This window comes from Bufo gargarizans, chromosome 2 (genome assembly GCF_014858855.1).
Source record: "Bufo gargarizans isolate SCDJY-AF-19 chromosome 2, ASM1485885v1, whole genome shotgun sequence".
Lineage (NCBI taxonomy): Eukaryota > Metazoa > Chordata > Amphibia > Anura > Bufonidae > Bufo > Bufo gargarizans.
In genome coordinates, this window is record NC_058081.1 from 280,698,854 (window position 1) to 280,713,349 (window position 14,496).

Consider the following 14,496-nt stretch of genomic DNA (forward strand, 5'->3'; position numbering starts at 1 on the left):
CTGTCTAGTACCCCGGCCCAAGCAGAACTTGGGGGACACCCCTCCATTCGCCCTGACACATGCTTTGGGATTAGAGTATAGCACCCGGACCCAGGATATATACTTATCTCCAAACCCCATATATGCCATAACTCTCCACAGGAATCGCCACTCAATTCTGTCAAAGGCCTTGGCCGCGTCTAAAGAAAGGATAGCTCTATCTCCAACATTTTCAGCTGGAAGTTGAATACTGGCAAACACTCTTCTGATATTAATTGACATTGATTTCTGAGGCATGAAGCCGGTCTGGTCAGAGTCTTAAGATTTTTTTGTTATTTAAAATAAGATAATTTTCTAAATATATCCATTACCTTGTTTTATTTTTCTCTTCTTAATATTGTGTTTGCTCTGGGGTTGACATGGTAAGCACTAACAAGCCATGTTCACACGTTCAGATTCTGCCAGGATTTCGGAGCGGATATTTTATAACCCTTTCTCATGCGTCATAAAAAAAAATAAAAAAAATCCACGCAGGATAATGAAAAGCTGTTGTGCATTACTGCCACAGGTTCTGCTTGCCAATCCGACAAATCCAAGGCTTCCCTTGCTCTCTGACCACTGGAATGGCTTAACATGTTGCACTATATAAAACTAGGCCCATTGTAAGTCATAAGGATCCATTTAAAAAAGGAAATATAATAAATCAGTTATGACATCTGTAAAAATGGAAGCCAAGATTCCAGAGTACATCAAATCTTAGACTTGATTCACAAATTTTGACCAAAAAATAAATAAAAATGCAGCAGTATTTTACCCAGTTACAGTGAGTCAATGGGACCCTAAGGTGCCATTGGTGTCCTGCATATGTTCGATCTGGCAATTCTATTTTTCTGTACCAGAGCAGAAAACAGAATTTTACTACAGATGTCAACCTAACCCAACTGTGCATGGACATCCATTATTTCACCTTTATGATGAACATGTTCATAAGAGCGGAGGTCACATGACAGTATAATAAATTGAAGCTACTGGGAAAACTGAACAGCAACAATTCAGAGATCAGGCGCTAGGAAACTTAAGGTATAGACTAGGAAGTTTCATTATTTTCAATTCATATAAAAATCTATTGTGCTTTTTTTTATGACATAAACCATTTATTATATTTTCAAAAATGTTTTTATTGTTTCATAGACATGAGTATACGCCGATAGGCGTGAAAAATTGTATTTCTACTGTATTGGTATGACATAAACCATTTGAATCTGATCATGACGAAACTGAAAGACATCCAATATGGCTGTATAATTGACAGGGGTTGACTTAAGATTCCCGAAAAGTGAAATGTTCTCCTGGAATGTCACGTAACATTCCCAGAAGCAATTGTCACTAATACAGAGTTTTAAAAAATAACGACCGAAAATATGACCGTGTGCATGCGTATTTTATTTTTTTTTACTAGAACTGGCTATTCTTGTCCAGAAAACGGACAAGAATAGGACATGTTCTGTAATTTTACGAATGTGAACAGAGCATGGGTGACATCCGTGTGTTGTCCACATGCAGATTGGTCGTCTGTAAGAGGCCTAATGAAGACCTTTATTTATCATTGTTTCTGTGGTTTTTATCTTAGGGAAATGTTACTCAGGCTCTTTTCATATTTCCACCAGAGGATCCATTAGGAGCATATCTAATAGGAAAAATAATACAGCCGGCCGCACTGTTCTTCCCTTCAGTGTGATGGACAGCATGACGGAAACCTGACTAAACCATTAATTAGTCAATGGGGTCTGTTGTGTGCCAATGGCATCTGTCATAGGATCCAGTACATTTTTGGTTTTTCTGCTCCTATGATTAAGCAGAAAAAGGGAAAGTTTTAACAGGTGAGAAGAGAGCCTTAGGCTGAGTTCACACGGGCGAGATTTCCGCACGGGTGCAATGCGGGAGGTGAACGCATTGCACCCGCACTGAATCTGGACCCATTCATTTCTATGGGGCTGTGATTTTCACGCATCACTTATGCGTTGTGTGAAAATCGCAGCATGCTCTATATTGTGCGTTTATCACGCAACGCAGGCCCCATAGAAGTGAATGGGGCTGAGTGAAAATCGCAAGCATCTGCAATCAAGTGCGGATGCGGTGCGATTTTCACGCATGGTTGCTAGGTGACAGTCTATTCACTGTATTATTTTCCCTTATAACATGGTTATAAGGGAAAATAATAGCATTCTTTAATACAGAATGCATAGTAGGTGGTCAATTGACGGTTAAAAAATAATTAACTCACCTTTTCCTCTTGATCGCATAGCTGCCGGTCTCTTCTTACTTCTTTAATCATGAGCTGCAGGCTAAAGGACCTGTGGTGACGTTAGATCACATGGTCCAATCACATGATCCATCACCGTGGTGATGGACCATGTGATCTGACGTCACCACAGGTCCTTTAGCCGGCAGCTCAGATAACATAGTTATAAGGGAAAATAATAGCATTCTTTAATATAGAATGCATAGTAGGTGGTCAATTGAGGGTTAAAAAATAAAAAATAATTAACTCACCTTCTCTTGATCGCGTAGCTGCCGGTCTCTTCTTACTTCTTTAATCATGAGCCGCCAGCTAAAGGACCTGTGGTGACGTCAGGTCACATGAGCCATCACCGTGACAATAGTGTACATTCCTTTACTCTATAGTAAAGTACACCATATACAGAGAGCTGCACATGCATGGCCCTAGGAGCCCCATTCAACTACTAGAGAGGAATTTATCAGCTATACTTTGCTCATTCTCAGGCAGGCTCTGGGGATATGGGGAAGCATCTGCCTAGAATTGAGTGCTTATTACACATATGCTCAGTCCAGCCCCACGTTTCCTGAGTTCCGCAGTTTGTAGCGGACTTCTGCCTGGGATTAAAGGGATCCTGCCACTGGAAGATTCAGTGTTAAACCAGGCACAGTGCCTTGTTGGGCTAGCTCAGCTGAATGTAATGATACCGTTCACTTAGCGATCCATTGCTTCATTCTGGAGAAAAAGTACTTTTACTCTATATGCAAATAAGCAATTAAGTGCACCCAGGGCAGACCTAAACCACTCTGTGCACCCTTGCTCCTCCTGCTTCCTCTGCAATCCCTTACATCTCCTTCTTGGTTGACAGGTCCAGGAGAGATCACTATGTTGGACACTGGCTCTGACAAGAAAGAGAGGGAGGGCTTGGGAGAGGAATCGGGAGGAGCAAAGTGCACAGTGTGGCTTGAGCTTGCCCTGGGTGCACTTAACTGCTCATTTGCATATTAATTAAAAGTATTTTTGTCTAGAAGGAAGCAATGTGAGAAAGGTATGAATACATTCAGCTGGGCTAACCCTACAAGCATTGAGTCTTGTTTAACAGTGAATTTCCTTGGTGACAGACTGCTTTTAAGCCAAATTTTCCAATGAAATTGTAATTTCTGGTTGAACAATGAGCCATTGAAACCATGATTTCCCCCCATCTTTGTTGGATACTATGGATACGTTTATACATGCAGAGTAAAAAAATAAAAATCCATTAAAGGGAACCTGTCATGTGGATATTTGATTATAATCGAACTAATTATATACTATCATTAACTACTAAAAAGTGCCTTAGATGTATTCCTTACTGGTGTGACAGATGGTTACCTCATAATATACACACAAAGATGCCACATGCTAATGAGCTGATTTGAGTCCAGCGTGATGTCATTGAGTCCAGTGTTTATTTAATTAACAGCCATAGCCACTCCCCTGCCCACCTGCTGCTGATTCATATGGAAAAAAACTGTCAATCAGCAGCAGGTGGGCGGGAAGAGTCAGGAGCTCATGAATATTCAGGACTCATCATTATGAGCTGGAGCTTTTCAATACAAGATGTTGTCAGATTGACTGGGTTAATTAAAGAGAATCACTCACTTATTTATGTTGCCCTTAGTTAGGACACCATGAAACTGATGACAGGATCCCTTTAAATAAGTTTCCATCAATCTGAATCATAGAAAAATAATAAAAATCTGATCATGATTGATCCTGTAGATTTTTTTTTTATCATGGTGGATCGTGGCTTTGTTCACATTGGCGTTAATATTTCAGTTGTTCTGCTGAGCTATAAGAGCAGAACAGCAAAAATAATGGAAGCAACAGATCAGCAGCATGTTCCATTGACCATAATAGGGTCCGTCAGTTGCCAACAACACAAAATACATGCTGCGCTATATTGTTCAGAATTTTTTACATAATCTACAATGGAGGTTTGAGACCAATAGGATTCCTCAATGTGAGCCCAGCCCAAAGCAAGTGAAGTACAGTTATGATGAGATGACAGCTTGGCTTTAAAGAGGCTCTGTCACCAGGATCAACCCCATTAAACCAGACACACTGGCTGGTAGGGCTTATCATGCTGATTAAGACTATATACCTTTCTTTTGTCTGTATGATAAACAGCTGCAAAGATATCAGCATTTTTATTCATATGCAAATTAGAATTTCGAGCACTCTGAGGCGGGGCTGAATCATTTGAGCACTGCTTTGTAACACCCCCTGTGCTCTGCACACTTTCCCCTCCCCTTGATTGACAGGGCTAGACCTACTGAGGAATAAGCTGTGTCATGTGCTAGCATGTATATATCATATACTCTATGTACAGTCGTGGCCAAATATTCGTTTTCACAAAGTTTGCTGCTAAACTGCTTTTAGATCTTTGTTTCAGTTGTTTCTCTGATGTAGTGAAATATAATTACATGCACTTCATACGTTTCAAAGGCTTTTATCGACAATTACATGACATTTATGCAAAGAGTCAGCATTTGCAGTGTTGGCCCTTCTTTTCAGGACCTCTGCAATTTGACTGGGCATGCTCTCAATCAACTTCTGGGCCAATTCCTGACTGATAGCAACCCATTCTTTCATAATCACTTCTTGGAGTTTGTCAGAATTAGTGGGTTTTTGTTTGTCCACCTGCCTCTTGAGGATTGACCACAAGTTCTCAATGGGATTAAGATCTGGGGAGTTTCCAGGCCATGGACCCAAAATGTCAACGTTTTGGTCCCCGAGCCACTTAGTTATCACTTTTGCCTTATGACACGGTGCTCCATCGTGCTGGAAAATGCATTGTTCTTCACCAAACTGTTGTTGGATTGTTGGAAGAAGTTGCTGTTGGAGGGTGTTTTTGTACCATTCTTTATTCATGGCTGTGTTTTTGGGCAAAATTGTGAGTGAGCCCACTCATTTGGAAGAGAAGCAATCCCATACATGAATGGTCTCAGGATGCTTTACTGTTGGCATGACACAGGACTGATGGTAGCGCTCACCTTTTCTTCTCCGGACAAGCCTTTCTCCTGATGCCCCAAGCAATTGGAAAGAGGCTTCATCGGAGAATATGACTTTGCCCCAGTCCTCAGCAGTCCATTCACCATATTTTCTGCAGAAGATCAATCTGTCCCTGATGTTTTTTTTGGAGAGAAGTGGCTTATTTGCTGCCCTTCTTGACACCAGGCCATCTTCCAAAAGTCTTCGCCTCACTGTGCGTGCAGATGCGCTCACACCTGCCTGCTGCCATTCCTGAGCAAGCTCTGCACTGGTGGCACTCCGATCCCGCAGCTGAATCCTCTTTAGGAGATGATCCTGGCGCTTGCTGGACTTTCTTGGACGCCCTGAAGCCTTCTTAACAAGAATTGAACCTCTTTCCTTAAAGTTCTTGATAATCCTATAAATTGTTGATTGAGGTGCAATCTTAGTAGCCACAATATCCTTGCCTGTGAAGCCATTCTTATGCAACGCAATGATGGCTGCACGCGTTTCTTTGCAGGTCACTATGGTTAACAATGGAAGAACAATGATTTCCAGCATCACCCTCCTTTTAACAGATCAAGTCAGCCTGACATAATGATCTCCAGCCTTGTGCTCATCAACATTCTCACCTGAGTTAACAAGACGATTACTGAAATAATCTCAGCAGGTCCTTTAATGACAGCAATTAAATGCAGTGGGAAGTTTTTTGGGGGATTAAGTTAATTTTCATGGCAAAGAAGGAGTATGCAATCTTCATAACATTCTGGAGTATATGCAAATTGCTATTATAAAAACGTAAGCAGCAACTTTTCCAATTTCCAATATTTATGTAATTCTCAAAACTTTTGGCCACGACTGTACTATAGCTTCACCACACTGAGATCTGCTCAGAAAGCTAATCTACATCTTACTGCTCTATTCACAAGCACAATATATGATTATACAGACACCAGTAATGTATGATAGCTAATAAGCATAGAAAGATCTACATCTTTATGTGGTAATGTGTATAGCATGGTGATTAGTTGGTTTTGCATGTAGAGATCCCAGGTTTGAATCTTGGGAGAGACAGCAACATTTTTTTTAAGAAAGACTAAGAAAAGTCTATGTCCTTATTATATTGAGAATAATGTTTTTTTTAGTTTTTTTTTAGAAAGCTAATAAATATTACTGGTTTCTTTATAATCATATATTGTGTCTGTGAATAAAACAGGTAATAGGTTTTAGCAAAAAACAAAAACACTATTCTCAATATAGTAAGGCCTTTATTATTATTATTGTATAGCCTTTTAATATGGTTTTGAATAAGAGAAAAAAAAAATTACATAAAATAAATGTACATCTCTTCTGGAATTTGAACCTAGGATATCTACATACAGGCCAAACCACTATACCACTAAGCTATAGCATCACCACATCGAGATATAGGTTTTTTTCTATGCTTATAAGCTAACACATATTACTGGTGTCCTCGTGATCATACATTCTGCCTGTGAATAAAGCAGTAATATACAGATTAGCTGTCTTAGCATATCTCAATGTGGTAAGGCTAATGATATGTAGATGCTAGGACACAGCTCTGCCCTCAGTATGTCTAACCCTGTCAATCAAGGGGAGGGGAGTGTGAAGAGCACAGGGGGTGTTTACATAGCAGTGCTCAGATGATTCAGCCACGCCTCCTGGTGCTCCAATTGCTTATTTGTATATGAATATTGTACAGACAAAAGACAGGTATAGTCTTAATCAGCATGATGAGCCCTACCAGGCAGTATGTCTGGTTTAATAGGGTTTGTCCTGGTGACTGAGTCGCTTTAATACTTACTGAGGTTGATCCCACAATGATCTCTCTGGAGGAATGCCTATATGATTGTCTTTTTCCATGTGAGCTATTAATTCCGTTTTTGACTGAAACTTCTCTTGACAGCCATGACATCGACACTGATGGATTTGCCTTCTAATAAAATTCACTAATTTGACTTGCTGATAAAACTTCAGTCCTGTCAAGCAGAAAACAATACAAGTCAGTGAAAACAGCGCTTGTATTGCTAGAAGTCAGGTAAGCATATCAAGAGCAGTCACAAGTGATATCAATGTAAATTGAATGCATTCATCACATTGCATTTAGTACAAGTTGTCAGGTTTTTCAGTTCTCCTTGAATTCTCCTGTACATGTCCGTTATACTTGAACTACAGCAATTTTCTTTCTTTCCTTTAGACTCTGCTTCAAATATGTATTGATTTTCTGTGGGTTTGTGCTCGCTATATCTATAAAATATGTTCTAGTACTAGGATCTAGAAAATATCTAGATCTGAGACTGGGACCAATGTGGAGACCATTTCCATTGTCTCCTCTGTAACTGCACAAAAATTCGTACTTGGCTGGTCATCCAAAATCAACAGTTGGGAGCCCAGAAGTGCTGGGGTAGAAATATGCAGCTCCAGCGTTTCTAACCCTGTACGTTTCACAATCCGTCATTGTCACTCATGGGCCTTGTGTTCCATTACTAAGCAGCAGATGAACATATTTAAAGGGGTTGTCTGGGTTTAAAGAGGACCTGTCACCTCTGCTAACATGTCTGTTTTAGAAACTACCGTTTCTAAGACGCACCTAGGTTTTTGAGAAGGAAAATAAGAAAAAAAATATTTTGAATCAAAAGGTGTGCCTTTGCTGGGTTTTGAACTAATAGTGGTCTGTGGATGACACTATTATGGGGATCTGTGGATGACACACTGTTATGGGGGCATCTGGAGATGGCACTGTTATGGGGACATCTGGAGATGGCACCGTTATGGGGGCATCTGGGGATGGCACCATTATGGGGGCATCTGGGGATGGCACCATTATGGGGGCATCTGGGGATGGCACCCTTATGGGGGGCATCTGGGGATGGCACCATTATGGGGGCATCTGGGGATGGCATGACACATAGAATCTTATGCTATGTGTCATCCACAGATCCCCCCCATAACAGTGTCCCTGTGGGTCGGCATCTTACTTTGTAATGGCACTGATACAACGCTGCCGCGCAGCGCGGCCGGCGTGTGTATCAGTGGGAGGGAGGAGGGACTGGGGGCCAGCATCTTGTAATGGCAGCGGGGCCCGGTGCAGTAACTGTATTCGACTACACCGGGCCCTGCTCACTGTAGTAATTATATAGGCAATGTTAATTCAACTCCTATCCAGGCTTTAGTACAGTACTTACTACTAACTTGCATAGCAGGCAGGAGGCCGGGCGAGTGGGCTATGCAAGTTAGTAGTAAGTACCGTACTAAAGTCTGGATAGGAGTCAAATTAACATTGCCTATATGATTACTACAGTGAGCGGGGCCCGGTGTAGTAGAATACAGTTACTGCACCGGGCCCCGCTGCCATTACAAAACAATACGCCAGCCCCAGTCCCTCCTCCCTCCCGCTGATACACACGCCGGCCGCGCTGTGCGGCAGCGATGTATCAGTGTAAAATTGCAGCATTCACCCCATAAGACGCAGCGCTTTTTTTCCCCCACTTTGGGGGGTGGGGGGGGGGGGGGAGTGCATCTTATAGGGCGAAAAATACGGTACCTGTATTCATCATGTAATAACAAATCTGAAGCATCTATTATTATGGCTCTATGTTGTGTCATTCCTCTATTATTCCTTCTAGAAGTTTATGAATGGATTGACAGCAGTCGGCAATAAAGGTGTTACCAGTTTGCGAATAGGGGAGGGGGGGGGGGGAGAGGGTGTCCTTGCAGAGTATGACACAATACAATCAGTGCTGCGGCGTTAGACTATTCAGGGAAACCCCCCAACTGGTAACTCCCATGTGCACCGTGCAGACTTTTAGCAAAAAAAAAAATACTGGTAAGTCATTTTGGCCATAAAAGGATTTGTGCAGCTAAGGGGACGTGTCCGTGCCCTCCTTTTCACAACTCAGGAGGTAGTTGAAGGATGAAACTGAGCATGTGCGGCCATCTCAGTGAGCAGGACAAATACATAAGAAAAAAACAAACACCAGGTGGTGCTATACAGATACATTTTACTGAAAAACTCAGTGACAATGCTACATTTTTAATTACATGCAATTACAAAAGTATTTAGATCCAGGTGCTGGTGTGAAAACTGTAGAGTATTTTTCATAGGACAACCCCTTTTACCCTACGTTTACTAGTACTACCTATATATCTACAAAAATATGCAAAATACATTGAAAATACATTCATTTAACCCAGGGAATATTTTACTTTACTTACCCAAGTCTGTTTTTATTTTGTGAAGATCAAAGTAGTGACAATCCTAAACAGAGAAAAAAATAATAATTCTTAAGCCAGCTCCAACTACTATCTTCTGCCAATCTGACAGTGGGCATTGAGACTCAAATCCATGTCCAATGTCAGGTCAGGTTGGAAACACATGTTAGTGCAATTAAATAAACAGCATTTAATAAGACCCACGGGCACCAAAAGTAGACTGGTCTATTTGTTAGTCATTATTTAAAGAAGTTGTACAGGATCTAAAAACATCAGCTTTTTTTCCCCAGAAACTTGTACATGGGCCATGCCTGATCTGCTGCTTATCCCTATTCATGTGAGGCTCAGCCACCACTTCATAAGAATGGTATGCTTTCTGGTATACAAACAGACCTTGTTGCTAAAGCTGGACAACCCCTTGGAACAGAATGCAAAGTTACCAGTAGCAGCAGACCTAACCTAGTATAGTCTCATGAAACTGTCCTGTGGACAATTCCAGAGATGTTGCCACATATGGGTACGTCAGACTGATTATCTTATTATGTGATGCTATCTCGTATAAGGGTCCATTCACACGTCCGTAATCCGTAACGTGCAAAACACGGACACGGCAATGTGCGTTCCGCATTTGCTGACCGCACATCGCCGGCACTAATAGAATATGCCTATTCTTGTCCGCAATTGCGGACAAGAATAGGACATGTTCTATTTTTTTTCGGGAACGGAATTGTGGACGCGGAAGTGCGGGTCCACAACTCCGTATCAGGGCAGCACATCGTGCTGCCCCATAGAAATGAATTGGTCCGCAATTCTGTTCCGCAAAATGCGGAACGAAATTGCGGACGTGTGAATGGACCCTAAGACAGATTCGGTCTGTATGTGCAGGTGGTAAGAAAATAGCGAATTAATCATAGGCCAATGTTTTATGATAAAGTGCAGGCCTCTTCATATGTTAGGTGCATCCTCTGGCAGCTTGTGCGCCTAAACAGAAATCGCAGTTGCCGTAAATTTGTCTTCATTTACCGTCTGACATAAATGAAGATAAATATACCCGCCTCCTCCCTGACATCTATATTTAAAAAGTCACAATCACATATAGATGGGCCACATATAGGAATATGTATAACTGGCACCAGTGCGTGATATGTAATCAGGGTTTTCACCATGTGTGATGACAGTCACTTCATTAGTAGCATTTGTGTCACTAGCCCAGTCCTAGGTGATGGAGGTGTGATGAGACATAGACACCATACCTTCATGTGCAAGAGAAGTTTCTCCGTGGTGTCCGCCTGTGTATCACAAAACAGGCAAAATGCAGACATAGGGTGCTCTTCCCAGTCAGACCAATCCCTGAGAACAGAATATATACTAACTTTCAGAATACACTGGAAATACAAGTAGAATTTTATAATGAAAAAAATATATCTACACACTGTTTATTAACATGTTTTAGCCATTTCAAAGACATAAATAATAAAGGCAATCATACTCGTCATTGGTGTCTGCTAATTCCCGATCATCTTCAGACTGTACTTCCTCCCAAGTCTTGCCTAATTCCTATAAGAGAGGAAAACCTGTTACTATATACATGTAAAATACCATCATTCTAAGCGTTTTGTACATTTCCGTCAAATATCACATACAGCTAACAAAATTGTATTAAAGAGATTGTGCACTGTAAGGATATTGATGACCTATCCTCAGGTAGGTGTCAGTGTCAGATTGGCGGTGGTCTGACTCCCGGCACTCATGCAGATCAGCCGTTTGAAGGGGTTGTGGTGTTCGTATCCTCTTCAATGTTTACTGCACGGCGCCTAGCTTGTAGCGGCGATGCAGTGTAATTACAACTGCTAGCCTCATTTACTTGAATAGTACAAGTTATAATTACACAGCACCAACGCTATAATCTAGATAGCATCCAGGTAAAAAGTGAAGAGGACAAGCACCACAACCCTTTCAAACGGCTGATCGGCATGGGTGTCGGGAGTTGGATCCCCCGACGATCTGATATTGATAACCTATGCTGAGGCTAAGTCATCAATATCCTGACACTGCACAATCCCTGTAAAGGATTTTCCAGGGAAAACTTTTGCTGGCTTATGTTATGTATGGGGTACAGCTGCAGTACCAGACACAGTTACCTGTATGAACGTGTGCCTGAAAAAACACTGAAGAATTCCCGGCACTACAACAAGGATATTTTGAAAGCATCTAGTTGTCTGAGGGAAATTAACCAAAAGACAAGACATTCCATTTACTTTATTGCCAGGAGTCAAAATCAACTTGAAGATAATTAAAGCACTCTGTCACCAGGATCAACCCTATTAAACCAGAAATATTGTCTGGTAGGGCTCATCATGCGGATTAAAATGATACCTTTCTTTTGTCTGTATGCTAAATAGCCGCAGAGAAATCTGCATTTTTAATCATAAGCAAATGAGAAGTTGGAGCACAAGGAGGCGGGGCTGAATCCTTTGAGCAATGCTTTGTAAGGCTCCTTGTGCTCTGCACACTCCCCCCTCCCCTTGATTGACAGGGCTAGACAGCAGGCTGAGGGCCTATGTCCTATCATCTACATATCATATACACTATGTACTATAGCTTCACCACACTAAGATCTGCTCAGAAAGCTAATCTACATATTACTGCTCTATTCACAAGCACAATATATGATTATACAGACACAAGTAATAGGTGTTAGCTTACAAGAATAGAAAGAACATGCATCTCTGTCAGATAATGCTATAGCTTGGTGTTAAGTGTATGGTTTTGCATGTAGAGATCTCAGGTTTGAATGTTACATAGCAGTGCTCAAATGATTCAGCCCTGCCTCCTGGTGCTCAAACTTCTTATTTGCATGTTAATACTAATGCAGATATCTCTGCAGCTGTTTAACATACAGACAAAAGAAAGATATAGTCTCAATCAGCATGATGAAGCCCTACCAGCCAGTATATCTGGTTTAATAGGGTTGATTCTGGTGACAGAGCCGCCTTAAACTTTTTTATTTTTCTGTTCACATAGCCTTATGAGGGCTTTTTCTTTGAGGGGCAAGTTTTACTTTCTAATAGCACTATAATATTGCACATAATGTAGTGGGGAGCTGGAAAAAATTGTAAATGATTTGGAATCGGAAAAGACGAAAATTGCACCATAGTTACCGTATATGTGTTTTGCTTTCTGTGGGCCAGTGCAATTACAGGAATACCCCATTTTATATTTACATTTATGGAGCCATTTGACTTTTTGATCACTTTTTATTAAATTTGTTTGGGAAGTTGAAGCAAAAAAAAAAAAAAAACAGCAACTAGGTTATTTTGATTTCTTCTCCAATATGCCATTCACAATGCATGGTAAATATTTTTATATTCAGGCATTTTCTTTAGGCATGATCCTTATTTTATTTTTTGTTTATTTATTTATTTTTGTTGTAAAATAGGGAAAGGAGGTAATTTACTTTTTTATATCAGTTTTTTTTCTCAGACGTTTTGGCTTTTTTTTTTACATTTGTTTTAGTCTCCTTAGGGGATTTTAACATGTTATTGGCTGATCACGTCTACCATAGACTGCAGTGATTTACCACTGCAGTCCATGGGAGAATCACAACAGGCAGGGCTTTTAGGAGCTTTGGTAAGGCAAGCCTTAGAGCAGACACCCTCAAACTGCGACCCTCAGAGCTGTTGTAAAACTACAACTCCCACAATGCCCTGCTGTAGGCGGATACCTGTAGGCCTTTCGGGCATGCTGGGAGTTGCAGTTTTGCAACAGCTGGAGGGCCGCAGTTTGAGGATGCCTGCCTTAGAGCCTTCATAAATCCCCAGGCTGCCACAGCAACCAAACTGTTCCTTTGATCTTTTTTGTGGGGGAGCCATTTGGTCACTGGGAGCACGGCACTCCCCTGCAAATACCCACACAGATAACATGGTCACAACTGAGCAGGCAGACTGTCTTCACTAACAATGTGAGACAACCCCCTTGAATAGTAAAGAGAATGTGTCATATAATGTGTGGATAGCTGAAGAGATACAGATTCCAAGGATCCAGTTGTTATCTGTGAACCCTCTTTGACTTCTCCGCAGTAAGCCTGTGAACAGTCCATGCTTACATTATAATGCATCCCCCCAGCTCCTACGCTCAGACAAGTAGTGCAGTGGACTCCGAGCTGCCCCCAGAGCTCTCAGCCAGAGATAATAGGAATCTATGAATCTTCAGCTATCCACACATAGACTGATGTCAGATTCACATATGTGAGCACTAAACTGGGAAATGAGAAAAAGGAAGACCGAAAAAAAAAAACACCTGATCTAGACACATGTTTAACTGAGGATTGCTTCACTGTTAATACATTCAATATGGTTTTGTCCCATCTTAGCTTTTTGGCACAAAATACAGTGTTGCTGAATTAATCTTCAGCACGGAACAATGTGTGTAACTAGCTGCTACCCATCCTCTATGAAAGACAGAAATCGGTGAGACATGTTGAGAATATTCCTTGTTCGGCTTTCCTCAAAGAATGGTTATTTTAAGATGCAGTCCCTGCAGACTAACATTAGCGGTGGAGGACATAGTTGACATAATTGGCTAGAGGTTTGAACCCTCTGTCTTTTCACTGCGACCACAATTGGGATGCACGTAAAGTCACTAATGATCAGAAGTCTCAGCACAATTCCTTTGAACAGAATTTGCAAACCATGTAAGAAGATGGTAGCAGGATCTCAAAATATTTAATGAGGAGACGGGCACAATGCACTACACGTTCTTGTCTGCTGTTCTTCCTACAGGTGCTATTCATATGCTGTCCGTAGTGCACAGATGTAACTAAGGTAGATAGATATGAGACATATAGAGGATATATACACTGTAGATACATATGAGACAGATAGTGTAGATAGATGAGACAGATAGATGAGATATACACTGTAGATAGATATGAGATAGATACTATAGATAGATAAATACTGTAGATACATAGTCAGATGCTGTAGATAGATACA

The 14,496-nt window shown here is 41.2% G+C and overlaps 1 protein-coding gene across 3 annotated transcripts in view; it reads right to left on the reverse strand.

Moving 5' to 3' along the window:
* Positions 1-14,496, reverse strand: part of ZNF277 (zinc finger protein 277) — an 81,314-nt gene that overhangs the window by 2,984 nt on the left and 63,834 nt on the right. For all 3 annotated transcript variants that reach the window (XM_044280325.1, XM_044280327.1, XM_044280326.1), the window contains exons 8-11: positions 10,992-11,059; positions 10,756-10,852; positions 9,506-9,548; positions 7,095-7,269 (exon numbers count right to left, since the gene is read on the reverse strand). In XM_044280325.1, the coding sequence (XP_044136260.1) occupies positions 7,095-7,269; positions 9,506-9,548; positions 10,756-10,852; positions 10,992-11,059 (383 nt within the window). The remainder of the gene's footprint in view (positions 1-7,094; positions 7,270-9,505; positions 9,549-10,755; positions 10,853-10,991; positions 11,060-14,496) is intronic.